This window comes from Elephantulus edwardii, unplaced genomic scaffold (genome assembly GCF_000299155.1).
Source record: "Elephantulus edwardii isolate Elephantulus edwardi_28Jun2011 unplaced genomic scaffold, EleEdw1.0 scaffold00315, whole genome shotgun sequence".
Lineage (NCBI taxonomy): Eukaryota > Metazoa > Chordata > Mammalia > Macroscelidea > Macroscelididae > Elephantulus > Elephantulus edwardii.
In genome coordinates this window covers 2126061-2137563 of record NW_006400065.1, presented here as the reverse complement: position 1 = coordinate 2137563, position 11503 = coordinate 2126061, and the positions used below count along the sequence as shown (strand labels likewise).

The window sequence follows — 11503 nt, the reverse complement described above, 5'->3', positions numbered from 1 at the left end:
CAGTCCTCGGTGGTGCTCAGAACCCAGAGGCCCCGACCCTGAACCAAGACCCCGGAGATCCCAGCTCGGAAGCGACAGCACAGCTCAGAACCCAGAGGTCTCAGGTCAGAGCCCAGGAATCGGCACTGAGGCCCCGCAGTGGCGTTAGCAGCTCAGGGTCCCCGCGCAGACGCTGGACTGCACGGCTCCCTCCTGGACCCACGCGTGGCCAGGGCTCCTGGTGCAAGATTTATGCTTGGGCCCCTTTTAGGACGGGAGGCTCACCACCATGCATTTGAGAGTCAAGAAGTTTTTCCTGAGCCTGAACTCCTGTCTCGCGGACACGACACACCCAGAAATACACGCGGGCTCCATCCCCAAATCGCCTTTGTGTCTCACCACTCCACCCCATTCTTCAATCATAAGCTAAGGGGTCCCAAGGGCAAATGTGTTTATTTACAAAAGGCACAAACCCTCCCACCCATCATGCTTTGTGGGAGGAGGGGGAAAGGCGTGAGGTCTCACACCTGAAGACCCTGAAGCTCCAGGTGGGGTGCAGAAGGCAGCACCCCAGTGCAATCAGGACCGCGTGTCCAGTCGGTTCATGTATTCCTGCAAGGCCTTCAGGCGAGCGTCTATTTCGGCCATGTCAGCTGCCTGGTGGTCTGAGCTGTAGTCTGTGGGGGTGGACATGTGGGGTGGGGGGCTGTAAGGGACCCTGGGCATCTTTGGGGGGGTCCGGGGCTGATTAGGGATGGAGAAGGGTAGTTCCACACTCACCTTTGATGGGGACCCAGCCCCCTGAACTGCCTAGGCGTCTTTGATGGTGGCCACGTGCCACGGGAGTGGACTTCTGCTGCTGCAGGGAAGGGGGGACCAGACATAGGGTCAGGTTCTCTCTCCTGATCTCTGTCCCCTCCCAAATTGCACTGAAAGTTCACACTGAAGGTTCTCAAACAGCCTGGCTTATACAAACAACTTGGACAATCAACACATGCAAATTAAACTCCTTGTAGGAGCTTCACAAGGAGTCCTAGTGACACAGTGTCTTGAGCACTGGACAACTAACAGAAATGTCAGCCATTCGAATTCTCTTTGTGGCAGAAAAATAAGGCCGTTTTCTCCTCCCTTCAAAATATACACCCTGAGAAATCCATCAGGGCAATTCTACTGTCCTTTCAGGTCATGCTCTGGTGGCCCAGTTCTTAGGGCGCTGCACTGTAACTCAAAGGCCGCGCCTCTCAGGTCGTTCGAATCCACCAGTGGAACCAAGGGAAAAAGATAAACAATCTCCTCTCATGCAATTTACGGCCTCAGAAACCCAGAAGGCCTGGGGATTTTGAGTTAGCTTCACAACACCCTCTATGGTGGAAATTATTCCCGTCCCTATTTAACAGATGAAGATACTGAGAACGAGAGGCTACGCAATTCATACAGGTGGGAATTACAGAAAACCAGACTTTAAAGTCTGATCATTTGAGGCCCAAGCACACGCATACTGAGTCCCTGACCCTTCCATCTCTTGGAAACGAGAAGTCTGGGTTTCCAGAAGCATTTCAGAGTTGCCTCTATAACCCGATCCCCTAGGATGGAATCGTGAGAGATGGGAGCAGCTGCCTTCTGGTGGTCCCCATCCACTCCAAGGCCTGAAGGAAGGTGCTCACCGTAGTGGATCTAGTCCACATTGTGGGGCTGGCAGGCTTCCTGCGGCTGAGACGAGCTCTGAAAGGAAGAAGAAATCAGGGATCAAAGCGGGAGCAGCCTCGGCGGTTTCAAGGCCCTCCCAGCCTCCACCCTCTCTCCCTGGAAAAAGGCTGTTTCCAGGCTCCCCAGAAAATTTTACCCTCTGGAGAGTGACTCTGAGAAATCGTCCATCTCGCTGAAGGAGCTGGCGGACGAGCAGCGACTGCGGAAACTGTCCACTAGGGGGAGGAAGAGCGCATGAGGCTCCCCGCACCCGAGGGCGCACGGGGCCCGCCGACCTCCCGCCCACCCCGGCTCCCGCCAGGTACCGGAGGAGCTGCGGTGTCGGGAGCGGTTCGCTGCGTCCCCGCGAGCGCTCACGGCGGCGGGGTGCCGGGGCTGACGAGCCCAGGAGATCGTCGGGCCGTCCCCGCTGCCTCCGCTGCCAAGTCGGTTCCGCTGCTGCCTGTGTTGGATCAGAAAGGAAACCCCGCCGATGGGCTCAACTAATGCCGGGAAAGGCCCTGGTGGTCACGGCCACCATGACCCGAGATCACTCAGTGGGAATAACATGGAAGATACAAACCGGGCGGAGGTGGGCGGAGACACTACCGCACAAGGGGGAGGGGCGATTAGAAGAAGGGAGGAGGCAGGTGAGAAGTGAGTGGGGGGCGATCAAGGAGCGGGTGACCCCAAGGTCGGGAGGGGTAAAGGGGTCCTTAAAGGGGCCCCCACGGGCACTAACTTCATCTTGAATTCTTTCTGCTTCTTCTCCTTTGCCTTCACAAAAGCCGTGGGGTCGAAACGGGTTGTGCGACCACCTAGGACAGCGAAGATTGAGGTTTGCAGGTTCAAGACCTCCCAGCTTCGGCGCGTCCCGCCTCCCCCCCTGGCTGGACAGGGCGGCACCGACCTGTGGGCGAGGGAGAGGGGCGCGTGGGGCGAGCCCGACCCCGACTCCCGCGGCCGCTCTCCAGCGAAGAGGAGCGGGCGGCCCCGCGGCCTCGCGACGTGGAGCGCTCCCGGGACGAGGTGCGGCCCTCCCGGGCCGAAGGCGGCAGGCCCGCTTGCGTCCGCCTCCTGGGGGTACAGGGTCCCCGCCCCCCCCGGGAGTTACGTTCCCGCCGACCTGAGAAACCCTGGTCTCCCACGGCACTACGCACATTCCACAAGCAGGCCGTCAAACACTCCCAGAAAAACTCACTTAGGAACCATTTCCAATTTCCTACCACCCACCTCTTCAGTGAAGGGCAGCTGACATCACCCTGATGGCCACCAGCCGGGTGCGCCCTTTCAACGACATTCATTCCCCCTTTTCAGTCCCTTTTCTGGGCACCACTTCCCAAAAGTCCTGCCCACATCTCCATGAGTCCTCTGAATCCCACATGCACCGCCCACCCACTCAACTCCATTCCTCTTCAGATACCCAGTTTTCTCTGTGCACCCCCAATTGGCAGATCGCCAGGACCCGACCTGACCGACCCCCAGGTCCCGTCCACCCACGATAGCCGAGTTCTACGCCCCGCCCCGCCCGCAGACCCCGCCCACTTGTCATTTCCACGCTCCCAGAGCCCCGCCCACCCGCCCAGAGGCGCCCTCACCCGCGCTTGTACAGGGCCAGCTCACTGTTGAGCGTCCTTAGGCGCGCGCGCAGGCTCCGCTCTGACGCCTTCACCTCCTCCAGCTGCCGACAGGGGAGAGAGGTGCAGAGGTCCGGGTGAGGCCAGGTCGGCTGGCCCCCGCGGGCCGCCCCCAGCCTCGGCCCGCGTCCTCACCTCCTTGGCCAGGCGCCGGGAGTCCTGGGCGCGGCGGGCCGTCGGGGGCCCCAGGCCGCGCTCCTGCCGCAGCTCCAGCTCCAGGCCGCGCACCAGCCCGCGCAGCGTCTCGGCTTCCTGGCGCGCCGCCCGGCCGGCCAGCGCCTCCTCGCGCGAGCGCTCCAGCTGCACCTCCAGCTCGCGCTTCTCCGCGGACAGGCGCGACACCCTGGGGTGCGGAGACAGGAGGACGGTACACCCGTATCCCACAAGCACCCCCACTCCTGGCCGTGTTGAGCAGAAATTCCAGCATTCGCCCTCTAACACAGGGCGACACTTTTCTCTCCTCCACTTCCCCCAGAAGGGGGGACTGCGCCCCATCAGTCGCAGCTGTCCCACAACAAAGGGCATGATTCCACTTCATACCCACGGGACAGGGAAGAGACGGTCGTGTGGATTCTAATGGCACAATCGTGCATCAGTCCTAGTTCCAGCCCACGCCCACAATCCCGCCCCCCGCCCTCCAGTTCACCAGAGCTCTCTTTTTAAAATTAAAATAATCGGGTCACTTTGGAACTCAAGACCTGACAAAATGATTGCACTCAAGGCTATCCCTTGCAGGACTGTTAAACTAGAGAGCAGAAACGAAATTCATCACAATGAAAACTGGCGGAATCCCTGTTAACACGCCACACACCACCCAAACGCACTGCTTTCAAGGTGTTACTGGCTAGACTCGATCGTCCAGCACAACAGAACTGCCCCACCGGATTCTCAAAGCTGCAGATCTTTGCAAAAGCAGACTGCCACAATCCCTCTCCTACAGAGCTGAGGATGGGTTCGAACCACCCACCTTGTAGTTAACCTTCAAGCAGAAAGCCATCAGGGCTCCTCAAGGAGAACTCAAAACCACACTGTTGAGTCCGAACGACTCCTGTCTGACCGTCCAGCAGGTTTTCTAAGGCTGCTAATCCTTCTAATCGCAAAGAAAGATTTACCCGTCCTTCGCTGGTGGAGCAGCTGATAGATCCGCACGCACCAGCTGCTCCACAGGGAAAAGATGGGAAATCTCCCCTGCGATTTACAGCCTCTGAAAACCCACCGGGAAAATCCAATTCCAGAGTCAGTTCCAAAGTGGCGGCACATAGTCAAATTCATTACACAAAGAAAAGAACCAGAGAAATGTGGACACATACACACATGGTGATGTTAAGGGATCTTTGGTAATTTTGTTGTATGTGATGAGTGTATGGAAGGGCTGGTGTAGTGGTTAAAGTGCTCAGCCGCTTAAATTCAAGGTTGGCTGTTCAAATCCACTAGCCAAACCTAAGGGAAAAGATGAAGCAATCTGTCTCCCTGAATATCTACAGATTCTGAAACTCAAACGGGGTAGTTCTACCCATTGTGAGTCAGAACTCACCCGACGGGGCAGCTCTGCTCTGGGATCAGTCCTATAGGATCAGAATCAACCTGCACCGAGATTAGTGATAAGAGTAGTGAAGTACGGGTATGTTATGTGATGGGGTTTTTTTTTTAATGTCTTTTATCTTCAATGGTAAAAACACACACTGAGATCTTTACAGAATTTCTTTCTACAGAAAAGGAGGAGAGTAGATGAACAACACAGGCAAAATGTGGACAACCATCAAAGTTGGAACAAAAATGCTGGTGTGTTTGAAATCACAGAAGCCATGGAAGCTTCATATATAAGTTATTAGATGGAGGGCTGGTGAAATGGAGATAGATGTGAAGGGAGGGGGTAGAAGTGGATGGATATCCTGTGGGATGGTGAAGCAGGAAGTAAGTGCATAAAGGTGCATGTGAGAAAGGCAGGGACAACACTGACACTAAAGTTAACTCCGCAATAAGGGATATACCTTTAACTGGCTGGTCTGTCTAATACTTCTCTAAATCTGAACATTCACATTGAGACAGACTAGGAAGAAGGATTGGCCATCCACTTCTGAAATAGCAGGCCTCTGAAAACCCTATGTACAACTCTCCAAAGTGCTGAAGAGCAGTGGTGTCTCTCTGGAGACTAAGGTGCGTCTAATACATGCCATGGTCTTCGCAATCACCTGTTATGCATCAGAGAGTTGGACAATGACCAAGGAGGATAGAAGGAGAATTGATGCCTTTGAGCTGTGATGCTGGAGAAGAGTATTGAGAATACCATGGACTGCTAGGAAAACAAACAGATTTGTCCTGAAGAGGGTTAAACTGGGTGGCTCCTTGGAGACAAGGATTCTGAGGCTCCGTCTAACTTACTTTGGACATGTTGAGGAGAGACCGGTCCATAGAGAGGGACATCATGCTTGGGAGGGTGGAGGGACGGTGCAGGAGAGGAAGGCCCTCTATGAGGTGGATTGATTCAGTGACTGGGATAATTGGGATGGGAGTGTCAGAGAGTGCGATTAGCACAGGACAGAGCGGAGTTTAGGGCTGTTGTACATAGGGTCGCTATGAGTCACAGGCGACTCGACGGCACATAACAACAACAACAACATACTATTTTACCTATTTTTTTTATTTTAGTGTGTGGGTGTGGGTGTGGGTGGGTGTACCGTCAAATAGGATCTGATTGATACAGGAGGAGATTGTCCCTCCTTCCCCAGCAGAGAATCTGGTGGAATCGAACCATGTACCTCTGGGATTGCAGTGCAGCTTCTTGCCACTAGGCCACCAGAGCTCCCTTATTTTACCTATTTTTACATGTTCTTGGAATTTACTGTTAGATTCCTGTACTACATGTGTGCATGTTATGTACAAAGTAAGCGGTAAAAAATGTTCCCCTTCACTTTCTCCAAGAGGCTTCCCATTCACCCCCTATTGAGGACTCCCCTTCTCTTTCCACAAAGCTTCAGTCCTTTTCAAATTCAGTTCCTTCCTTCCCCCTCCTCCTCCTTCTCCTCCTCCTCCTCCTCCTGGCAGGGATGGCTCTGCTCATCTTTCAAAGGTCACCTCCTCAGGGAAGCCCTCCTGCCCTGCCCCACCCAGGGTCACATCCCTCTATGCTCTGGGGCTCCCAGTACATTTCCTTCCTGGCACCGACCACTGTCAAGCTGGCATTTATCGGCGAGATGATCTGAGTTCTGTCTGGCTCTCTGTCCCTGAGGACAGAGTCTCCATCTGTCTGATCCACCACACAGGGCTTGGGCTTGGCAGCCAGGTGACCCGCGTTCAACCCAAAAAAAAAACTCCACTGCCAATTACACACTAAAAAACCCCACTGGGTCAGTTACAAATCATGTCACTGTTGTTTGGTGCCATCAGGTCAGCTCTGACTCAACACAATCCTGTGCGGAACAGACCCCTGCCTGACCCTGCGCCATCCTCACGATTTCTGCTGGGTCCACTGCTGTGAATCCACCTAATTGAGGGTCTTCCTCACTTTCACTGACCCTCTACTTTCCCAAGCACGATGTTCTCCATGACAACATGCCCCACATATGTGAAACGACGTCTCATCATCTTTGTCTCTAAGGAACACTATGGCTGCACTTCTTCCAAGGCAGATCCGTGTGTCCTTTTAGCAGTTCAGGGCATATTCACCTCGCACTGACCCTGTAACACAGAACTCCTCCACAGAGCTTCCTAGGCTATAATCTTCACAGACAGAGCTCTGGGGGCCTGGTGCTAAGAAGAGGCATTGCAATCCCAAAGGTAAGCGGTTCAAATCCACCTGCTCCATGGGGGAAGGATAGGCAGTCTCCTCCTGTGCTATTAACTGTCTCTGAAATCCTGCTGTAGGGTCAGCTATGACTTCCTGGTACACAACAACAACAATATTCACAAAGCAGACTACCACATCTTCCCAAAGAGCAGCTGGAGGCTTCAAACTTCCAACCATTTGGTTAGCACCCAAGGGCTTTTAATCACTGCACCAAAAGAGGTCCACTCATTACCAGCTGAGTGACCTTAGGCAATTAAACGTAAGCGTCCTGAACCTCAGTTTTCTCATCTGTGAATAGGGATTGTTGTTGTTAAGTGCTGTCGAGTCACAGGCGACTCATAGCGACCCTATTAAGGAGAGTCCTCGACGCTTGGGTGCCTTTCATCCTCTCTCCAGGTTCATAGGTGAATAGGGATAATGAGAATAATATCTACCTGATCTCAACTCAATTCATTGTTGTCGAGTCAGAACTGACTCCAGCTGGCCTTCCATCGGTTTTCTGAGGCTGGAAATTGCATGGGAGGAGACTGCCCATCTTTTTCTCAAGGAGCCACTGGTGGATTTGAACCACCAGAGAGGCGACGCCCTTGGGTTAACAGAGCCCCTCCCTGTCTACAAAGGACCCCACCAGAGCCACCTCCCTGTCTGAGAGGTTACAGGAATTTCCAGAGTGCTTATCCCACGTCTGGCACACAGTAAGTGCTGCCTGTTAATACCTTTCTGTGAACAACTCAACACTTAACCTAATATATCACCAGAGCTCCTGAATCCTTAATAGTAGCTGAATGAATGAACGGAGCTCGGAGTCTTCCCAAACTGCCAAATGCCAAATTCCACGTAGAGAGGAAGATGAAAAATGGGGGAGGGGGCGGAATCAAGAGGAATGGAAATTATCTCAATCAACAGAATTTTAGATTAAAAACAAAACAAAACAAAACGACCAGCTGTACAGGTTGTGTTGTTGTGTCTAAGAGACAAATAGTGCCACCTTGTGGCCTTCTTGGGAACAACATGCACTCCAGCCGCCCCATCCTATTCCTGTCCACCACCCTCTGGGCTGGAGGATGGATGCAAAGGATCAACCTGTCCGGCCTCCCACTCTGACTGTCTCGGACTCGCCAAGGCTCAAGGACTCTCCAGGAGCTGAAGCACGAAGTCCTTTCTGTCAGCGCTTTGCACTGGACAACAGCTCAAAGCAGCCAAGTAGGCTGCCTGCATTCACAGCCCACTGTGTGACCTGGGGCTAGTTTCTTAAGCCTCTGTGGGCCTCAGTATTCTCCTCTGTAGAGATGATACCTCATTCATGGAGCCCAGACCCTGATGTAGTTAAATGCTCTATAAGCAGCAATCGCATCCCATTAAGATTACAGTCTGGAGGGGTAATCTCCTGTGCCAGTCAGATCCAATTCAACGGAACACAACAAGAAAAGGGAGGGGGGATTTACGGCCTCAGGAGCTTAAAGAAGGGTCACTAGGAGTTGGGACAGACACAGCAGCAATGAGTGTGAGTTTTCAAGTTTACTATTAGATGATGATGATGATTTGTTATTATTATTAAGGAGCCATGGCCAACACAGTGGTTAGCGAGCTCAGCTGTTAGCCAAAAGGTCAATGGTTCAAACCCCAGCAACTACTCCACAGGAATGAGCAGGCAGCCCTGGAAACTCTAAGGGCAGGTCTGTCCTGTAAGGTTGTTCTGAGACAACTTGAGAGCAGTGGGTGGGGTTTGGGCTTAGGTAGCACAAGTGGTCTGTGTTATTTTTGTGGAGAGTTTTTTACATCAGACAGGTAATGTGCCCATGTCGCAAAGGCGTTTAAGGGTGTTGTCACATGTCATATGAAAGCATGAACACCCAACCCTCATTGCTCATGAACTGAAAAAGGACCAGGAGCACAGATGTTTTAAGCATTTGGCTACAAACCGAAAAGCTGGTACTGGAGCCCACCCAGCACCTCAAAAGAAGAAAGGCCTGAGGGAGCTCTGGTGGCCCAGTGGCAAGAAGCTGCACTGCAATCCCAGAGGCACGCAGTTCAAATCCAGTGGCAAGAAGCTGCACTGCAATCCCAGAGGCACGCAGTTCAAATCCACCAGATGCTCTGCTGGAAAAGGAGTGACAATCTCCTCCTGTACCAGTCGGATCTGATTTGATGGTACACACACAAAAAATAAAAATAATATTTACTTTTTTTTTTTTTAAAAAAAAGAAGGTCTGGGGTGTGCTTCCTTGAAGATGGCAATGACCCTACAGGGCCATGCTGCTCTGTCACATGAGTTGTTACGATTGAGAACTCATTTCAAAGTACCCAACAACAAATTATCATCATTATGAAAAATATTGTTCACTCCCTTGGGAAGCTGGGGTTCCTCTAGGTGGAGAAGAGTTACCAATTCAGCTCCCCTTCAGCACACATGGAGGAGCCCTGATGGCTAAGGAGTTGTGCTGCCGACCCAAAGGCAGAGAGTTCAAATCCGCCAGCTGCTCCATGGGAGGGAAAATGGGCAATCTCCTCTCGTGTGATTTACAGCCTCTGAAAACCCGCTGGAGGATTAGCTATGAGTCAGTTTTGCCTCAAAGGCACAAAACAACACAGAACGCAGCAAAAAGCCCTGAGTACTTAACAATGGGTTTAGTCCAAAGCTGCTAACCAAAAGGTTGGGAGTTCGAACCCACCAGCTGCTGCTCTGCAGGTGAACTTAAGGGAGTCTGTTTCCATCAAGATTACGGCGTTGGAAACTCTATGGGGCAGCTCTACTGGGCCCTATCAAGCTGCTGCTGTTGCTGTGTACCAACATGTCAGATGTGACCCATAGTTGACCCTCCAATGGGTTTTCAGAGGCAGTTAATCACACAAGAGACTGCCCACCCTTCTCCTCAGAGCAGCCGGTGGCCGTGAACTGTGTGCCTTTGGAACTGCAGCGCAGCTTCTTGCCACTAGGCCACCAGAGCAGCTATGAGTGGGAACTGACAGTACACAGCAAGCACGCCATAAATGCACTGAAAGATAAGGGCCTGCTGCCTTCTCAATACTCCCACCAGCCACCAGCAGATGGGTTGCTTCCACTGGCCTGTGAGCCTGTGGGGTCAGTGCTGTACTCTCTGCACCAACCCTCACCAGAAGTATCTGATAAGAGCTGGTCTTCCTGGTGGCCGGGTCTCTCACAGGGAGTGGTGCTGTTAAATCACAGGCCATAGCTCTCTGGTGCTTCAGACCCACCAGTAGCTCAGAGAGACAGACCGTCTCCTCCCGTGCCATCTACAGCCTCAGAAAAACCAACGGCGGGTCAGCCGTGAGTTGGTTCGGACTCAATGATAATGCATCTTTAAACGAGGACTTCGCGGTGGCAAGAGGGTGGTCCGAGGCCACTAGCTGCTCCCTGGAAGAAGAAGGATGATGCTGTCCGCTCCCGCACGGATTTACAGCCGTGTTAAGGTGAGGCAGTCCTCACATGTCCTGTATACACGGTGCAGGCACACAGCTGCTCCGTGGGATTTACAGCCTCTGAAAACCCACGGGAGGGTCAACTGGGGGTTGGTTCCTGCTCGATGGTACATAACAACAACAACGTGGGTCAGAAGAGAGGCAACAACAGTGGGTTTGGTTTGGGTTCTGGTCTCCCATTCGTGCTGAGCAAGGGCTCCCCAGTGCAGGCTGCGCTGCGTCCCCCTGCCTCCCATCACCCTTCACACACACACACACACACACACACACACACACACACACACACCCCGCACCCTCCTGGACTCACTGCTCCCGCAGGTGCCAGAGCTCCGCCTCGCGGGCGTCCCGAGCCTCCTGGCCGCCCGGCCCTCGCAGGTGGCCCAGCTCCTCCTTCAGCGAGCGGATGATGCCCTGCAGGACCACAGGGTCCGGCTTGCCCTGGTACGGGAGGGGCAGCGGGTAGTGAATCCTGAGAAGGAGGGATCAGAACCGCGGCATCTCAGAGGCCAGGAACCCACCCCAGGCTAACTACCGGACTCTCAACGTCTTAGCATAAAAAACCCCCATCAACAATTCCCTAAGCCCCCCAGTTCCTAGAAGCTACCTTCTAAATGCAGCTTCAAGGCCCATCCCTGGACCCTAGACCCCTCCCACCATTCCCCAGACCCCGTTTCATAACTACCAGGCTTACAGGCCTGGTATGATTGGGAAAAACCTCCCTTGAACCGGCTGCCAGTGGAAACAAGCAACCACATCAGGTTATTTGCCGCCAAGGGCACTCCTATTTCAGATTTCACAGTGGGAGGTTCTGGCTAGCCTGACCCAAGCCACCCTTTGGCTGGGGAGAAAAGAAAGGCAGGGGGCTTTGATTAACTGTCCCTCTACAACCAGGAGAAGATAAAATAGATGAATGGGACCTTCTAAGAATCAAATCCCTATGCACATCCAAAAACTTCTCCAACAGGGTAAAAAG

At 53.3% G+C, this 11503-nt stretch overlaps 1 protein-coding gene across 1 annotated transcript in view; it reads right to left on the bottom strand.

Annotated features, from left to right (window-relative positions):
• Positions 1-558: 558 nt before the first annotated feature.
• CCDC61 (coiled-coil domain containing 61) overlaps positions 559-11503 on the bottom strand; it is a 14977-nt gene continuing 4032 nt past the window's right edge. Inside the window, exons 4-13 of the mRNA XM_006901278.1 lie at positions 10838-10999; positions 3438-3645; positions 3264-3346; positions 2576-2742; positions 2408-2483; positions 1992-2128; positions 1823-1901; positions 1644-1701; positions 760-838; positions 559-656 (exon numbers count right to left, since the gene is read on the bottom strand). Of these exons, the coding sequence (XP_006901340.1) occupies positions 559-656; positions 760-838; positions 1644-1701; positions 1823-1901; positions 1992-2128; positions 2408-2483; positions 2576-2742; positions 3264-3346; positions 3438-3645; positions 10838-10999 (1147 nt within the window). The remainder of the gene's footprint in view (positions 657-759; positions 839-1643; positions 1702-1822; positions 1902-1991; positions 2129-2407; positions 2484-2575; positions 2743-3263; positions 3347-3437; positions 3646-10837; positions 11000-11503) is intronic.